This window comes from Gigantopelta aegis, chromosome 4 (assembly GCF_016097555.1).
Source record: "Gigantopelta aegis isolate Gae_Host chromosome 4, Gae_host_genome, whole genome shotgun sequence".
In the NCBI taxonomy this organism is placed as follows: domain Eukaryota; kingdom Metazoa; phylum Mollusca; class Gastropoda; order Neomphalida; family Peltospiridae; genus Gigantopelta; species Gigantopelta aegis.
Window position 1 is genome coordinate 70008756 of NC_054702.1, and position 19730 is coordinate 70028485.

The following is a 19730-nucleotide window of genomic DNA, read 5'->3' on the forward strand; positions in this document are numbered from 1 at the left end:
TCGAGTGAAACCAATAGACTCGCAGTTAACAACTTCAGGACGTACACATGACGGCTTCCACATGTTTTAGAATAATATGCCCACTTTTTGCATCATACAATTTATATATGGCTAACAGCTAATGATAGTATGACTGCGTGCTAATGCGATTGTCAAAATATCCACTGAGCTTTGTCTTGTGCAGAAAACCCGCATTTTCATTCAGATTTGTCAACTTACAATGTCTATAGGATGTGCTAGTAAACTGTTGTCCTGTCGACGAAACACCTGGCAATCAGTGCACAACTTTAGCAAAACATTTGGACGCTTATCTGATGCAGAGGTGCTATCTTGAATATATTAAAGGGACACACCCTAGTTACGTTTATTTGTTAACCATTACGGCGTTGTTTTTCGCTATTAAACCCCATTTTTCACAAATAAAATTGCACTTTACTTACATTTTATTATTTAGAATACACATTTCCATTCACCTGAAGTGCTTTTTGGTAATCCTGATGTTTGTAAAACCACGAAATCCATTTTTTGCATTTTTTCACAAAACGTGTTGTCGAGAAAAAACCGTTAAGCAAGCGAGGTCCAATCTATTTTTAATGTCACAGACTTTGGTATATCACGTGACCGTTATCATTTTGGTTCGGTTTGTTTTCTCGTGCACGGTTCGCGCAATCAACATCCGATTTGTTGTTGTTCATTTGTGAGATTTTTCTTCACAGTTCGTGAACATTTTCAGTAACAATAAAGTTCAGACAAGTAAGTGTCTCAATACAAAACGTTACAAACCCTTCAAACCAATAATTTTGCTAAGTCTTACGATATCTGGAGAGGGGATACAACCAGGACAGAACAGTTGGAACATGTCCAGGAGAGGTGAAACGAACGCACCCCAAGTCTGTGAAATTTGTCGTGACGTAGGCATTGTTGTGCTTCTACCGGTGACATCAGAATACTAACTTTCAAAATTATTTCAAGCAATTGGGACATGGGGATTCCCATGGTATTTATCGATATAAAACCTGCTTTTTCACTCCATTTGATAAAAACGTGATCTAAGTGTGTTACAGGTTTGTAGATTAACCAAATTATAATTTATTTTCGCTGGATGGAACTAGGGTGTGCGGCTTTAATAGCATACTTTTATCGTTCACTATGTTTAAAGCTGTTATCAACGGGTATTATTTATGTCAACAAGCAACTGAAATGTTTTGTCACCATTTCTAACATACAGTATCACTTTAACTTTTGTCTTATTTGTATATAAAGGAAAAACGGTGTAAGTCTAGATATATATCTTTTTTTTTTTCTTCAACTTTTCTGTTCCAATACTTGAATGCGTTTCTGTGGAATATCTGGGATGCAGTCGATTCGTCCACTGGACGATTCGTCCACGGACGATTCGTCCACTGAAAATTCGTCCACTGAGGAACTCGAGACGATTCGTCCACTACAAAAAATCAGTACCGGACGATTCGTCCACTGGGTTTTTATTTCGTCCATTATTACCCCATATGTTTTTTGCTGTGTCATAAATTTACAAAGGTGAAAATAAATTATATTGCATTAGATTATGCTTGGTTGATGTTTTTGTAACAATGCTCTGCAGACATAATTCTTTGGCGTTTCTATTTATTAGGTTATTGTTTGTTTCTATAATGTACGCCTTTCACGCTACATGTCGTAGGATGTTTTTAGTACAATGTGCCCAGTAAAGATAATCTTTAGTCCTTCCCTTTCAACGTGGTAAGTGTACAGGTGTCCTCTATTGTGATATTGTGAAGTAATTAGCAATGCAGGCTCATTACTGCTTAAGCTTGTTTCACCAAGTTGGATCCAGTAGCGTCTAAAACAACACGCCGTATTTCAAAGCTGCACCGCTAACTACCTGTATGGACGGAATGAATGAATGAATGTTTAACGACACCCCAGCACGAAAAATACATCGGCTATTGGGTGTCAAACTATGGTTTTGTTGAATTATTTTTTAATGTACATTTAATTAAATTGGAATTGAAGACAACACGTTTTTATTTATTTCGAGGTTATTAGGCATAACGTGACGAGGGAGGGTACAGTGGATAGAATTTACGCCATTGAAGGAGAACATGACGGGGGGGGGGGGGGGGGGGTAATAAAGTCTTCCGACGCGGAGGCTTGCATTACCTATTTACCACATTGTGTACGAGCGAGTGGACGAATCAACCGCATGATAATGAATACAAACAGTTAATAAAAACTGGATAGTAATGTTGAATTCTAACTCTATTTTACTTTTTTGGTTATAGTATACACAAAATAATGTTAAGAAACGATTACAATGTCAAAGAAATAACTATTAATATGTTTGAAAAAAATGCAGTCATCGAGTGGACGAATTGTCCGAGGTGAGTGGACGAATCGTCCGTGGACGAATCGTCTGTGGACGAATTGTCCAGTGGACGAATCGACTGGAAAGCGAATATCTGTAGCAATTTAAATTCACACCATGAAAGGCAGGTCTTTTCATTCATTGTGACTTGATTTTCGTGCTTAAATCCAATTACATTTCAAGCATGCTATCCTGGACACACACACACACACACACACATTTGACCACCACGAAAAAAAGTAATTCCACAGTATCAGTCTCCAGAACCATGCGCCTCCTCTTTTTGCTGGCGTGAAACCCCCCCCCCCCCCCCCCCCCCCCCCCCAAAAAAAAAAAACTACTAGCCTATTAAAAGACCTCTTATCACGCCCGGCGCCCCACCCACCCTCTACCTTTCACAAACCCCTGGATCTGCACATGCCATTTAAGGAAATAACAAAAATATTTATTTTATAAACAGAAACAATTAAAAATAGTCTATATTTGATAATTTGTAAAAAATTAATGTGATAAATGAGATAAATATGCGAATATTGGGGATTCTGTTAAAAATGTTTAAATGTTTGTTAAAAACACGCATTTCTGTCCACCCCCCCCCCCCCCCCCCCCAATTTTAATACTGATGTATATCAGAAACAACATTTTTTCTTTGTTTGTATTCTCTTTAATGAGTAACACACACAAAAAAGAAGAAGAAAAAAAGGAATATAATCATAATATAAACTTATGAATATATTTAAAAAATCCTCTTTTTTTCCCCAACTTTTTACCCGCCAAACAAACAAACAAACAAACAAACAAAAAACAAAACAAAACAAAAAAACCCAAACATATTTAGCAAGTAGTTTCGAGAGTGGATTTTTAATATGTTATATAAAATGCATAGGCTATCTAGTTACAACCCCCCCCCCCCCCCCCCCCAACAGCAAAAACAAACAACAACAAAAAAACCAAAAAACCCAAAACAAACCAACAACAACAAACAAAACAAAACAAAACAAAAACAAAAAAAAAACACAAACATTTCTGTCCTAATTTGTTTTGGGTCAAACCATATATTGACTGGACTATATAGACTTGAGTCATCGACTTTAAGTTTGGCAGAGTTTGGGATCGCATCCCAGATTCGACTCCAACCCGACTCGATTGTTTACAGGTTGTTGAAGAAGAAGACGTACAACATGAATATCCATCTTTTGTCATTCAAACAAAGCCACTAACCGTTGCCCTCCATCCGCGATCGACAACACTAACAGCTTTTTGTGATTGATAGCAACATATTTGATTGCATATAACATATACACGGATTATACACAAGTAAGGCGGGTCCAGGAATTATTATAATTACTATTCCTCTCTCTCTCTCTCTCTCTCTCTCTCTCTCTCTCTCTCTCTCTCTCTCTCTCTCTCTCTCTCTCTCTCTCTCTCTCTCTCTCTCTCTCTCTCTCTCTCGCTCTCGCTCTCTCTCCCTCTCTCTCTGTGTCTCTGTCTCTCTCTCTCTCTTTATGGGTCTGGGGTGAGGGGGTGGGTGGGGAGTGAGCGGATCAACCCGTAAAAATAGAAACCCGATAAATGGAGTTCTTTTACAGCCAGAAAAAAGGCATTTTAATATATTTAGGGAAAAACCAGTCCCCCGCCACCCCCACCTTCCTTAGGAATCGCCTCTGGCACATGTTATACAACTTACGAGGCCCTCACAGTGGGCCCATTGGGCTATTTCTCGTTCCAGCCAATATATCAAAGACCGTAGTATGTACTATCCTGTCTATGGGATTGTGCATATAAAAGATCCCTTGCTGCTAATGAGAACATGTAGCGGGTTTCCTCTTTAAGACTATGTCAAAATTACCAAATTTGTGACAACCAATAGCCGATGATTAATAAATGAATGTGGTCTAGTAGTGTCGTTAAACAAAATAATTTTTGTTTTACGAGGCCCTCTCCAAAATACACCAATAATAATATTAGCGACTACAATTACAACTTAATTGTGTGTGTACATGGCAGCGTGTGTGAACCTTAATTAGACAGAAGCTCTAAAATAACCCAAATGAAAAGCATTGAAATAATAAAATTAGAACAGTGATTTACATTAATGTTGTTGCGTTGTTAACAAAACATATTATTTGCTCAGCGAAATCGCGAAGCACGCAATGCCATCAGGTATAATAATCATGTTGATCTTACCGGTGATAAAAACCTTTCATTAAATTTAGTGAGGATAACACTTTATTATATTGATCCATTTCCGAATCAGACCTTTAACAACTGAATGTAAAAGATATAAAAACGAATCGACGTAACACACATTATCATTTCGCCATCAACTGCAGAGAAAACAGGACGTTAAAATAATGGTATCAAATTTGTTGATAATCATGTTTACGGGTATCGTTCTGATACCGTCAAACATGTGTAACGTGACCAGTTACAGATCAAACCACAACCGTTTGAAAGAGTACCTGAAGAACAAGCCGCTCATAATGGATCCTCCGATTTACGAAGTTGGAACTCGTTTATCTATTAGCCTTTTATTTGGTCTTGTGGCTATTCTGGATATTGATGAAGTAAAGCAGGTTTACACATTCATAGCATATTTTGAAGCTTCGTGGAAAGATCCTGAAGTGTCCTGGAATGCGACAGAGTTCGGTAACATCTCGGAGATACAGCTGGATCGCAATTCAGTATGGACACCAACTCTTTTTATTGGTAATGGCGTAGATCGCCTTCGAGTTTTTGACGGATTGTTTGATTATCGTGTAGAGTCACCGGGCTACATTATAGTATCCACCACCGACATCTTCAAAGTAACATGTTCCATAAACGCGTACAGATACCCATTTGACAGCCAAACATGCGGACTACGAATTGTAATCCCATTTCAGGAACCCTGGGATTTTCATGCAATGTCTTTAGATCTACCTCTACAGGAACTATTTGCAACCGACAATGAATGGTACCTTCATGGCAAGTCTGGAGTCGAGGCCAGAGTTTGGAACTCGAGTGGAAACGCCAGGGTGACAGGACCGTACACCTTCCAGGTTGCCGATTTCATGATGACTCTGAAACGAAAGTATGTTTTCTACATCGTGACCACCATATTTCCACTGTTCCTGCTGTCGATCCTGGCGAGTTTTGTCTTCCTGTTGCCGGCGTCTTCTGGAGACAAGATGTCTTACCTCATTTCCATATTCGTGTCCCACACCGTGTTTCTGAACTACGTGAACGAGTCGATGCCCAGGACATCCAACTCCTTGTCCTTGTTCGAGCTCTATCTTTCGTTCGTCCTGTCCCACTGCTGTCTGGCTATTCTCGCCACGTTACTGGTTCTACGCGCATACACCAACTGGCAACATCATGACCAATCTGGAAATCGTGTATCCTCTCTGTCTGAACTCACCAACATTCTAAAACCAGAACTCTTTAAGGTTCACAACAGTTCCCTAATGAAACCTTCGGTCAAGAAGGGGAATACTAGCAAAGGACCGAGAAGGACACGTTGTTATATGACTCTTGGTGCCATATTTTTTGTGCTTTTCCTAACGTCTGCAGTCGTGTTTCCAGTAATACTTGTGGTGTATCTGTAAACTGCATATATGTTCATAACCATTGGTGTATGAGACGGGGAAGGGGTGCTTGTCATGGGATAAAAAGACAATAACCAACTCGCTACGAGAAGTTACACATTATCTGTCCCTCGTGAATGAATGTTGTAAAATCTTCGCCAGAGGCTCGGGTTTACAACATTCATTCACTCGGGATAGATAAATCGTAATTCCTGGAAGCTCGTTATTCTCTAATTACTTCACGCCCACTTTACGACTGGTGTAATGGACATTTCCCCAGGGTAATGATGAACTTGTTTCTTAAGTAAAACCTTCTGATATGTTTTAGTCTTTTGGACTTTCTTAAATTTAAATTGGGTTATATCCTTGCTATCATAATTGTAGCTAATCATTCAGTAGTGGTTGTTTTCTAACGTTTGTGTTATTTTGTAGTTGTGGAATGGAAGGGTGTACAAGTTTGTAATATCGTTCCTTTTACTAAGATAAGAACGTTTGTGATTTTGACATACGAAGAGACATCGGCAGCATACTAAAACATAAAATTTTTATGTTTTACAATAATGTTGTTTAAAATTCACAAAAAAAGAAGCAGCAAGGACTCTTTAATATGGATCTGGATATTGTATTTATACGTGTTTCGTTAATTTTGTGTCTAATAATAACTGTAATTTATTGGTGAACAATACGACAGATGCAATAGAACAATACAAAATACCAGTACAACAATACAACGATATGCTACAGCAGTACAAGGGGATTATTGTATACTGCTCTATACACGAAACACACAGCAGTCATTCATGGATGTTTCCCATCACAACTTTATAAAAATAACATCCATTGGACTCTGTCTTCTGCAGAAATACGACCTTAAATATTCCTAATGATGTTGTTAAGATTTCAAGTGTTAAAAAGGTGTGGAAAGATTTATTATTAACATTGGCGAAGTAATTGTGCAATATTCAAATGAGTGTGTTATTACAGCAGGATAAGGTACAATAATATCATGTATATCAAAGACATAAACTCCTGTAACATATTGTACATGTATGGTACTTCTGGTTAAGCTCTAGATACGATAACGTAGAGCTAACATCGACAAAGTCTTCTGTAACTGAAACGTAGGCGAAAGTTTCCGTTACAATACCATAACTAGTTAAGCTGAAGATAATATCTTGATATGACCGTTTAGCCCGTGCCAAAAGTGTAATGATGCCGAGGTTTTGTAGGTACCTTTTGGATACACATTCTAGTTGATCATCGGGATATATGACAATTTGGAACACTTCATCTGATTGGGAACTTAAGCATCTACACGACTTCAGATTCGACGCAGAGACGGGATCTAGTCAGTTGGTAGACCGCTTGCCTGAGGTGTTTGTGTCGAAGAATCGAATCCCATTCTCAGACAGGCTTTTTTCCCCCACCCAACCACGTTTGTATATAAACGGCAGTAGTATATGCTGGCATTTGATTAAAAGCAAAACCTATTGGCTCTCCTCACTATTTCAGTTAGAACGACCATCAAAATTGCGCCAAATTTACTTCATGTAAACGCGCACCTCTTTCTTTTTGACATAATCCTATGGGACTTTCGAAATTCCATAGCACCAATTACACCCCGCCTGTCACCAACATTGGACTGCTGGTGCTCCCTTGCCCTTGCCAGTGCAGGCGTCCCTTCTCTATAACCCCCCCCCCCCCCTCCCCAACTCTTTTCCTGTCCTGGACAGAGGGAACCGGCCAAGGCCGGTCCCTGTGACCAGGATAGGCGTGTGCTACAACAGCTTGCTCTGAATGTGCACGTAAATCTCTTTCACGTTCACGATGCTGGCATTTGATCTACGAGTCGTGAGGTACTGGTTGTCAAGGGTTGTCGTCAGAGCCAATGGTTGTCGTCCATTAGACCCAAGCACACCAGGCAAGAGCTAGAGACTGAATTGGCTAAATCCCACCTCTAACAGACACAAAAAGTTTGTTTTGTTTAACGACAACACTAGAGCACATTGATTTATTAATCATCAGCTATTGGATTTCAAATATTTGATCATTTTGACATAGAGAGGAAACCCGCTACATTTTTCCACTAGTAACAAAGGATCCTTTACATGTTTTACATGCACCATCCCACGGACAGGATAGTACATACCACGACCTTTGATATACCAGTCGTGGTGCACTGGCTGGAACGAGAAATAATCAAATGGGCCCACTGATGGGGATCGATCCTAGACCGACCGCGCATCAGGCGTGCACTTTACCACTGGGCTACATCCCCGCCTTGACTAACAGAAATACAATATAATATTGTACGAGGACCCAGCATCTTCACCATGTAGGGGCGGGACGTATCCCAGTGGTAACTCTTTCGTCAGATGCGAGATCGGTCTAGAATCGATTCCTGTGGAAGGGCCTTTTGGGTTATTTCTCGTTCCAGCCTGTGCTTTATAACTGATATAAAAAAAAGATCATGGTATGTACTTTCCAATCAGCCTGTGGGATAGTACATATTAAAAGAGATGGCTTGCTGCAAAGTGAAAAGAGTAGCCCATGGAGTGATGGCAGCGGGTTTCTTTTTCCTTTATCTGTCCAAAACCGTATTTCCAACGCCATATAACAGTAACTAAAAACATAGTCGTCGTTAAATAATAATAATAATAATAATAATAATAATATATTTTCTTTCTTTCTTTCTTTCTTTCTTTCTTTCAACGTTCACCACTTACATTTTGCACTTACCATAGCTTGACACTCAATAGCCGATGTATTTTTCGTGCTGGGATGTTGTTAAACATCTACTCTATTCTATTCTATTCTTTCAACGTGTAAGTCATGACTGTAATCCATCCTTTAACCAACAAATCAAACATGATTTACAATGAGAATATATTAATTTACCCGGTTTAGTATTTTGCAAAATCCTAGATCCGCCCTTGATCATTATTAACAATTTTAGATTTTCATATTCTTTCATCGAAAACAATAAACGATAATCATGAACACTTTTACGACTCTTTACCTTTTGTTTTTGTTTCTGCTGTTATTGTTGTGTTTTGTTTTTCTGCAACCCAAGTAAGATAAAACAAAAAATAACTATAGTAATGGAATGAGAACAATCAACCCTGTTTATAACAACCATGTTGGTACTATACAGGTATTGCCGTTATATCGAATTTGCCGTTATAACGACCGTGATGAGTTAGTTTGACAAGTAAAATTTTGATAATTTTCTTACCGGCCTCGGTGGCGCAGTGGTTAAGCCAGCGGACTACAGACTGGTAGGTACAGGGTTCGCAGCCCAGTAACGGTTCCAACCTAAAGCGAGTTCTTAAGGGCTCAATGGGTAGGTGTAAGGCCACTACACTTTCTTCTATCTCACGAACCAACTAACAACTAACCCACTGTCCTGGACAGACAGCCCAGATAGTTGAGGTGTGTGCCCAGGACAGCGTGATTGAACCTTAATTGGATATAAGCACGAAAATAAGTTGAAATGAAATGAAATAATTTTCTTGAATATGTACATGCTGTATTATATTTACTGACGCGGAAATAGAAAGAAAACAAAAGTTTTTTTTTTTTTAATACACATGTGTATATAACAATATCGTTTGCTTCCACAACAATCCGAATATCACATACTGTAACATAATTTACAAGAGTCACTCTTTCACATTCACTTCAACTTATTTTCGTGCTTATGTCCAATTAAGTTTCAAGCACGCTGTCCTGGGCACACACCGTAGCTATCTTGGCTATCTGTCCAGGACAGTAGGTTAGTGGTTAATTGTTAGTGGTTAGTGAGAGAAAAGAGGGTGTAGTGGTCTTACACCTACCCATTGAGTCGTTAAAACTCGCTCTGGTTAGGAGCCGGTACTGGGCTGCGAACCCTGTATCTACCAGCCTTATGTCCGACGGCTTAACCACGACAGCACCGATGCCGTCACAACAGTCCATGATGTATTTCTGGACATACCATGCTCTGTACATAGTGCCCCACTGCACGGAGCGCATTCCACAACTGATGAAGAATGGTCACACGCATTGGAAGGGGTCTGTTCAAAGTTCTGTATTGCCAACGAAGATCCGTCGTTGGAATCACATTTCTTGTTAATCTGATCGGTGTCACTGTCGTCATTCACATCTTCACAATCATCGCTGGGTACATCATATGAAACATCAGACACGATTTGCATTAATGTATCATCGCTAAGTGATTCAGCTGTATATAATCTGTAAACCAATACTAAATACTGGCCTCAATGGCGTATTGATTAAATCACCGACTTTAAAGCTGGCAGATGATCATTTATTTTTTGTATATCTTTTGTTTTTGTTTAACGACATCACTAGAGCACATTGATTTATTAATCATCGGCTATTGGATGTCAAACATTTGGTAACTTTGACAAATAGTATTAGAGAGCAAACCCGCTACATTTTTTTCCATTAGTAGCAAGGGATCTTTCATAGGCACCATCCCACAGACAGGATAGCACATACCACGGCCTTTGTTACACCAGTCGTGGTGCACTGGATGGAACGAGGCAGATGATAGGACACATACCAATGCCGGCTCCACCCCTAAACGATCTTTCACAATTCATTGAAGAAATATAATGTCACAATCCGTCTTCTGTCATTGAATCAACTCGATTTTATTCATTGTTCTCGATCGACAACACAAATACCTCGGTTTTTGTATGCCCATGACAGCGTGCGTGAACCCTGTTCAGACAGAAGCACTAAAGTAAATGAAATAAAATAAAACGAAATAGCGTTAAATAATAACAGTGGTTTACGTTAATGGTGTTAAGTTAATAGAAAATGTTAATCGTTCAGCAGAACGGTGTAACACGCACTACCACCAAATATTAATACATCATGTTTATCGTACCCGCGGTAAAAGACTTTCACTTAACACAAAACGTCAATATACAGATATATTTCCGCATCATACTTTTTAATAGTGCAATCTAAAATCAATAAAACGTGTCAATGAAACATCCATTATCATTTCGCCATCAACTGCAGAGGAAACAGGACGTCAAAATAATGGTATCAAATTTGTTGATAATCATGTACACGGGTATTGTTCTGATACCGTCAGGCATGTGTGATGTGAGCAGTTACAGATCCAACCACAACCGTTTGAAAGAGTATCTGAAGAACAAGCCGCTAATAATGGACCCTCCGTATTACGAACCTGGTTCTCCTTTAGATATTTTGTTTCAATTTGGTCTGGTAGCTATTCTGGACATTGATGAAGTAAAACAAGTTTACACATTCATAGCATATTTTGAAGCTTCGTGGAAAGATCCTGAATTGTCCTGGAATGCGTCAGAGTTCGGTAACATCTCGGCGATACAGATGGATCGCAATTCAGTATGGACACCAAATCTTTTTATTGGTAATGGCGTAGATCGCCTTCGAGTTTTTAACGGATTGTTTGATATTCGTGTAGAGTCACAAGGCTACATTACGGCATCCACCACCAACATCTTCAAAGTAACCTGTTCCATAAACGTGTACAGATACCCATTTGACAGCCAGACATGCGGACTACGAATTGCCACCACAGAAGAGGAACCTTGGAATTTCTATGCTATATCTTTAGATCTGCCTCTGCAGGAACTATTTGCAACCGACAATGAATGGTACCTTCATGACAAGTCTGGAGTCGAGGCCAGAGTTTGGAGATCGAGCACAAACTCCACATTGGCAGGGTTACATACGTTCCAGATAGCCGACTTCATGATGACTCTGAAACGAAAGTATGTTTTCTACATCGTGACCACCATATTTCCACTGTTCCTGCTGTCGATCCTGGCAAATATTGTCTTCCTGCTGCCGGCGTCTTCTGGAGACAAGATGTCTTACCTCATTTGCATATTGGTGCTCCCACACCGTGTTTCTGAACTACGTGAACGAGTCGATGCCCAGGACATCCGACTCCTTGTCCTTGTTCGAGCTCTATCTTTCGTTCGTCCTGTCCCACTGCTGTCTGGCTATTCTCGCCACGTTACTGGTTCTACGCGCATACACCAACTGGCAACATCATGATCAATCTGAAAATCGTGTATCCTCTCTGTCTGAACTCACCGACATCCTAAAACCAGAAGTCTTTAAGATTCTCAACAGTTCCATAATCAACCCTTCGGTCAACAAGGGGAATACTAGCAAAGAACCAACAAGGACACGTTGTTATATGTCTCTGGATGCCATATTTGTTGTGCTTTTCCTGTCATCAGCACTCGTGTTTCCACTAATACTTGTGGTTTATCCATAGATTACATGTATCTTCGTAACCATAGGCGTGATATGGGAGAAGATATCACAAAAAAGATGTATATATCTCCCCACATCCGCTAGTACGGTACTGAACGTTATTTTTAGACCAATGATTAGATTGTTTTATGGCAGATCCTTGTAGTAAGTTATATTATTTGGGGCTTTCTTTGGATTAAATTGGGCTAATTATTTGCTATCATAATATTTTACATAGGTAATAATTCGATGGTTTGTGTTATACATGTTCAGGGAAAATTCCTTCTGCCTTCGCCCCTTCTCCGGTAAAGTACCATCACATACCGACCCCCTTCGCCCCCCCCCCCCCCCCAACAGATCTCACTCCATTTGGGAGGGTGGGAGATCGGCTCATTTACCTTTGACAAACTCACATTACCCTTTGTAAAGTTTTGTAATACCCCCTTTAGAAAATCCTGGAAGCGCCCCTGATCATTATTATTATTAACTATTTGTGTTTCTCTGTCTTGCATCAAATGATATATTTAACAGTTTTAGGACGGAACGTAGCCCAGCGGTAAAGCGATCGCTTGATGCGCGGTCGGTTTGGGATCGATCCCCGTCCGTGGGCCCATTGGGCTATTTCTCGTTCCAGCATGTGCACCACGACTGGTATATCAAATGCCGTGGTATATGCTATCCAATAGCCGATGATTAATAAATCAATGTACTCTAGTGGTGTCGTTAAACAAAACAAACTTTAGTTAACAGTTTTAGATTTTCATATTCTTTTCCGAAAACAATAAACTGGAATTATGAAAACTTTTACGACTCTTCTATTTTGTTCCTATTGTTCTTGTTTGCTGTTGTTGTTGTTTTGTTTCTCAACAACTCAAGCAAAATAAAACTCAAACTAACTAGGGTAATGAAATCAGTACTACGTGTAAATATTCTATTCACGAAATAAATTCCCCCCACCCTCTCCCCGAGTAAATGTATTTAACTACTGTGAACTAGGTTGCAGGTTGTCATAGCAACGTGGTCAAATGTTTTGCATCTGTATGTATTTGAATATCGAATGTCGGAAAAGTTTAGTCGTTGGTGTTTTTCATTTTGCCAATGTTGTCATGAAAATTGAGCCTTTAGCAACAAAAACAAGTTGTTTTTACTCCCATCAAACAAGTTCTGAGCCCGTAATATATTTTGAGAATTAATGTATTTCCATCATTTTACACTTAAAATTGGTTGTAATCCATGTACAAATGCGTAGTGATTCGTTTGCAACCCTATATAGCTGTTTGGTAGTAATGCTAATATGAATAGATGTTGTCCACAGCCTGCCCACCTATAAAAATGGGAGCCCGTACGCCTATGATTAGTAAGGTAGAAGATTGCAGTTATTTATGAAACTTCAATTGAGATTCATGAATACCAGCCTCTGGCATTATAAATAGCCACTTATGTTAAAAAAACAAAAACATACAGGTGTTTTAAATCTCAAGGAAATTAAAAATAGCGTCATACCTTTAAACAGGACTCATTAAAAATATTTCAAGAAAACATTTTTGTCTTAATTCCATATGTTCCAAAAATACACGAATTTTGGTAAATTTTTAACAATCTTCACACCCATATAAACTACACGCATCACCTTTCCAGAATATCCATTTGAATAAAAGTTTAACCTTTCATGTTTTCCCCTCAAAATCAGCATGTTTGAAAATTCCCCAAATTGGTCTCCCGCCACTTGTGTCTCAAATACTATCCACTGCATGAACACTGAGACTCATTACAGTCAAACATTTTGCAATGAAAAAACAAAGGAACAAATTTAATTTAAAAATAACTCCTTGGTTATCTATCAGTAAACCTTATTTCATATTCCCAATAATTAGCTTTGAAACATGGATGTATGTAAAAGCAGCATGTGATGTCTTTTCGCTAGGCACAGTGTACACAGGGGAGCTAACTCTATACTGCTACATTAAGTGAACAATGCACATATCAGGCCTCAGACCACAATTAATTTCGCTATATGTTTCTATATAGCCTTAGTGGCTATAACATTTTTATTAATATCAGCAGGCCCGTGAAGTTTTGTATGTACCTTTGCCTGCATTGGGGACACATACCCTGAAAAGGACAACCCCTGTTGTCCAGCTCTTTCTCCCAGCATATTGGTTTAAACAGACACACCCTCTAAACCAGGCCGGAGTACACCCATTTTACACAAAAAGCACTACTTTTGCATGGGCCGGAATTACCACAAACAAGTCTTCAATGTCAACAAGTTACACATGTTTACAAACTACATGCTATCCCCTGTCACTTCAGTCAAACAGTTGCCACTTCATAGCTGTCTGCCATGAAATAATCACAGTCAAACAGCAGACTACTTGCGCGGTGAAACTTCCGGATTTTCGACAACCAAATGGGAAGATAACTGTAATCTGAGGCCAGCTGGCCTCGGCGGCGCAGTGATTAAGCCATCGGACTACATGATGGTAGGTACACGGTTCGCAGCTCTGTACCTGCTCCAACCCGGAGCGAGTTCTTAAGGGCTCAATGGGTAGGTGTAAGACCACTGCACCCTATTATCTCTCACTAACCACTAACCAACTAACAACTAACCCACTGTCCTGGACAGACAGCCCAGATAGACAGTTTTATCTTACATTTATTTGTTTTTAAGACGCGTGAGTTAATCATACCCTACTATATTTGCTTACTTTACTACCAAGGGATACTAGAGATCGTATAGTTTTCATTCTGTCACAAATGTACATAATAGTGAGACCAATACTAAATACTAGCCTCGGTGGCGTGGTGATTAATGTACATAATAGTGAGACCAATACTACATACTGGCCTCGGTGGCGTAATGATTAATGTGCATAATCTTCAGACCAGTACTAAATAGCGACGTGATTAACTTCTCGATTTTAAGACTGGCAGATGCTGGAATCACGTTCCAATGCTGCCTCCAACCTAAACCGATTATTTACAGCTTAGTGGAGAAATATTTATGTCACTATCGGTCTTCTGTCATTCAAACAATTAGCCATTAACCACTGTCCTCGATGGACAGAACAAATAGCGTAATATCGTATTTTAATTATTGAAAATGACTCAATTGCTAAACACATGTTACTAAGATGGCAAAGTTAAAGTTTGTTTTGCTTAACGATACACATTGATTTATTAATCATCGGCTATTGGATGTCAAACATTTGGTAATTTGACTTATATGAGTTGACCCACATTTTATTTTGCCAAAACATATACAGTTTGTAGGCATACATACATATTTATAGATAATATAATGTGCACATTGCTGGGAATGGTAAGTAGCAACGGGTTTCAATCGATGAACCTCAATAGTAAATGGGTAAAACATGCATATCGATAAGATACAATATAATAACATATGTCATGGAGCAATGTTGTCTGTTCTATGCGTGGTAGCAGTGTTCAGATACTTACACACTTTAATTAGCTGTTTTGAATTGTTGCTGGACATCAGTTGCGTTAATTTAAATGTTTATTATAATAAAAAGGTTTAATATATTTATCTCTTATGGTACTGTAGAAAGGACACACTAGAACAAAGTGTGATTCGTCTTCTACTACATTCATATTGCACAGACTACAAATTCTATTATTCCTGTCAATATTGTGGTATCTGCCCGTTTCTATAAAGAGATTATGGGAAGATAATCTATATTTACTCAAAATATGTTTGTATTTCAGGTCAATAAGTTTCTGAAGTTAAGGTTGTAAGCAAAAATTATTAACAACGAATTTGTATAAGAAACATTTTGGAGAATTGTTGAATACAGCAAACATAGATTGGATAAATCGATCAGTCATTCTCTGTTTGAATAGTGATATAAATGTACTGCAATTTTCTACATTTTGATTATACCATATGCTACCAAAAGCATTAGTGAGAAGCTTAGATGTGTGATAACGTGTGTTTACCCCAGTTAAACAGAAGTACTACAGTAAATCTAAACAATATGAAATGAAATAGTGCTAAACCGAGGGTTACATTAACGAGGTTGCTTTGTTAATAGAAAATGTAATTTGCTCAGGACAAACAATGTAACACGCACTGCCATCAGATATGAATGATGATGTTTATCTGACCGATAATGAAACCTTTCATGAGATATATGGAAGACAACACTTCATTATACAGTTTTATTTCTAATCACTCTTTTAACAACGCAGCCCGAACGCTATAAAGCGTGTTGATAGAACACACTTTATTATTTCGCCATTAACTGCAGAGGAAACAGGACGTTAAAATAATGGTATCAAATTTGTTGATAATCGTTTTTACGGGTATCGTTCTGATACCGTCAAACATGTGTGACGTGACCAGTTACAGATCAAACCACAACCGTTTGAAAGAGTATCTGAAGAACAAGCCGCTAATAATGGACCCTCCGTATTACGAACCTGATTCTCATTTAGATATTTTGTTTGTATTTGGTCTTGTGGCTATTCTGGATATTGATGAAGTAAAGCAGGTTTACACATTCATAGCATATTTTGAAGCTTCGTGGAAAGATCCTGAATTGTCCTGGAATGCCTTAGAGTTCGGTAACATCTCAGCGATACAGTTGGATCGCAATTCAGTATGGACACCAAATCTTTTTATTGGTAATGGCGTAGATCGCCTTCGAGTTTTTGACGGATTGTTTGATATTCATGTAATATCACAAGGCTACATTAAGGTATCCACCACCGACATCTTCAAAGTAACGTGTTCCATAAACGTGTACAAATACCCATTTGACAGCCAGACATGCGGACTGCGAATTACCACCACAGAAGAGGAACCTTGGAATTTCTATGCTATGTCTTTAGATCTGCCTCTACAGGAACTATTTGCAACCGACAATGAATGGTACCTTCATGGCAAGTCTGGAGTCGAGGCCAGAGTTTGGAGATCGAGCACAAACTCCACATTGGCAGGGTTACACACTTTCCAGATAGCCGACTTCATGATGACTCTGAAACGAAAGTATGTTTTCTACATCGTGACTAGCATATTTCCACTGTTCCTGCTGTCGATCCTGGCGAGTTTTGTCTTTCTGCTGCCGGCGTCTTCTGGAGACAAGATGTCTTACCTCATTTGCATATTCGTGTCCCACACCGTGTTTCTGAACTACGTGAACGAGTCGATGCCCAGGACATCCGACTCCTTGTCCTTGTTCGAGCTCTATCTGTCGTTCGTCCTGTCCCACTGCTGTCTGGCTATTCTCGCCACGTTACTGGTTCTACGCGCATACACCAACTGGCAACATCATGACCAATCTGGAAATCGTGTATCCTCTCTGTCTGAACTCACCGACATTCTAAAACCAGAAGTCTTTAAGGTTCACAACAGTTCCCTAATGAAACCTTCGGTCAAAAAGGGGAATACTAGCAAAGGACCGATAAGGACTAGTTGTTATATGACTCTTGATGCTATATGTTTTGTGCTTTTCCTGTCATCAGCACTCGTGTTTCCAGTAATACTTGTGGCTTACTTGTAGACTGCACATATGTTCTACGTTACGATTAGTGTACCGAACATATTTCACTAAATTTCAGGTCAATGATAAAATTATTTTAGGAAAGATCCTTCTAACATTCTAAGTTGTATTCCTGTTGAGCTTTTCTCCCCCAATTTAAGTTGTGTTAATTACTTGCTATGACACTTTAATATGTAGCTAATAATTAGGTAGTGGTTGAATTGTTAACCCTTGTGGTATTGTTGTGGCTGCGGAATGGAAGGGTGTGTAAAATGCGTTTTCTTTTACCAAAATTCGAAATGTTTTGATGTTGAACAACTGACGGCATACTAAAACATAACATTGTATGTTTTATAATAATTTTGTTTCAAATTCATGGTAAAAGAAGAAAATACTAGCAAGGACTCTCTTTATATGGATCTGGATATTGCATTTATATGACTGTGTTTCATGTGTCTAATAATAACCGATTGATACAACAACAATAAAACAACAGCCCAGTACAATACAGCATACCAACACAGTAATAAAGACGGGATGTATTGTATTGGAATGCGACACCTCTATATACAATCATGGAGTTATACCATCACAACTTTGTGAGAAAACAGTCCTTAAATGTGCCAAATGATGTTGTTGAGATTTGATAAGTGTGCACAAGGTTATACACCGGAAACAGTTTTGTTTTCTCTTCTATAAGATGCATCACTAACATTGGCGAAGGTACCTATTTGTACAATTTTCAAATGCGTTTACTATTACAGCAAGATAACGTAGAATAGCATTATGTTTGTATTACAGGCACACACTACTCTAAAACACTGTATATGTATGGTACCTCTGGTTAGTGAATCATTGGGATGTATGACAATTTAGAACATATCTGATTAGGAACATAAGCATTTACATGTCGTCAGATTAAGATCTCCACGAGTACTCGAGTACTCGGCCACGCTAGTGTAAGTGTCGAGTACTCTGGTCCGGGTCGAGTGACCCTCAAGTACTCGAGTGATCGGCCACGCTAGTGTAAGTGTCGAGTACTCGGGTCCGGGTCGAGTTTGACCCTCGAGTACTCGGAGTCCAATATTTTGGACTCGTGAAGGCCCTACTTCAGATACGATGTATGAGCGGGGTCCAGCTCAGTAGGTAGATCGCTCGCTCGCCTGAGTTGTTTGGGTTTAAAATCCGAATCCCGTTGGTAGACCCCTTCTCTGATTGGTTTGTTGCCCAGCGCAGCACGTGCCTCACGTCTAGTACATAAAACGTTGTTGTAAGTGTTGTCCTGCCTATGGGAAAGTATATATAAAAGATCCCTAGCTGGTAATGGAAACAGTGTAGCCGGATGTCTCATGAAGACCAAGTGTTTCACATCCAGTAGCCGATGATTAATTAATCAGTGTGCTCTAGTGATATCGTTAACCAAAACTAAACTTTACCTTCAGATATATTGTTAATAATTATATACTGGCGTTGTGAATTGTATGCAAGACGAATTTGTAGGTGATTCATACACTTAGAAATACATTTTACATGACTAGATGGCTATTTCAAGAAAAAAACTGAGTTATGGAGAGAATTTAAAGTTACTTTCAGTTAAACGACACAACTCGAGCACATTAATAAATTCATCATCGGCTATTGAAGGTCAAATATTTGGTAATTCTGATATGTAGTCTTCAGACAAAAACCTGTTATATATTTGTTTTAGATTAGTAGCAAGGGGTCTTTTATATGCACTTTTTAGCCAGTGCACCACGACTGGTATATCAAAGACCGTGGTATGTGATATTCTGTCTGTGGGATGGTGCATATAAAAGACCCTTTGCTTCTAATGGAAAAATGTTGCGGGTTTCATCTCTAAGACTATATGTCAAAATTATCAAATCTTTGACATCCCATAGCCGATGATTAATAAATCAATGTGCTCTAGAGGTGTTGTTAAACAAAATAAAATTTTTTAACCTTGTATATTTTCCCACAGACAGGACAGTACATTTGATTTACCCGTGGTGGGGCACTGGATGTCAC

At 38.9% G+C, this 19730-nt stretch overlaps 3 protein-coding genes across 3 annotated transcripts; all 3 read left to right on the top strand.

Annotated features, from left to right (window-relative positions):
• Window positions 1-4776: 4776 nt before the first annotated feature.
• LOC121369964 (neuronal acetylcholine receptor subunit alpha-7-like) lies at window positions 4777-5952 on the top strand. Its single transcript, XM_041495047.1, has one exon. The coding sequence runs from the start codon at window positions 4777-4779 to the stop codon at window positions 5950-5952; it is 1176 nt and encodes a 391-aa protein (XP_041350981.1).
• Window positions 5953-11010: 5058 nt separating this feature from the next.
• LOC121369965 (neuronal acetylcholine receptor subunit alpha-7-like) lies at window positions 11011-11994 on the top strand. The gene has a single exon (XM_041495048.1). It carries the CDS (start codon window positions 11011-11013, stop codon window positions 11992-11994), a length of 984 nt encoding a protein of 327 aa, XP_041350982.1.
• Window positions 11995-16547: 4553 nt separating this feature from the next.
• On the top strand, window positions 16548-17723 carry LOC121369966 (neuronal acetylcholine receptor subunit alpha-7-like). The gene has a single exon (XM_041495049.1). The coding sequence runs from the start codon at window positions 16548-16550 to the stop codon at window positions 17721-17723; it is 1176 nt and encodes a 391-aa protein (XP_041350983.1).
• The last annotated feature ends 2007 nt before the right edge of the window (window positions 17724-19730 follow it).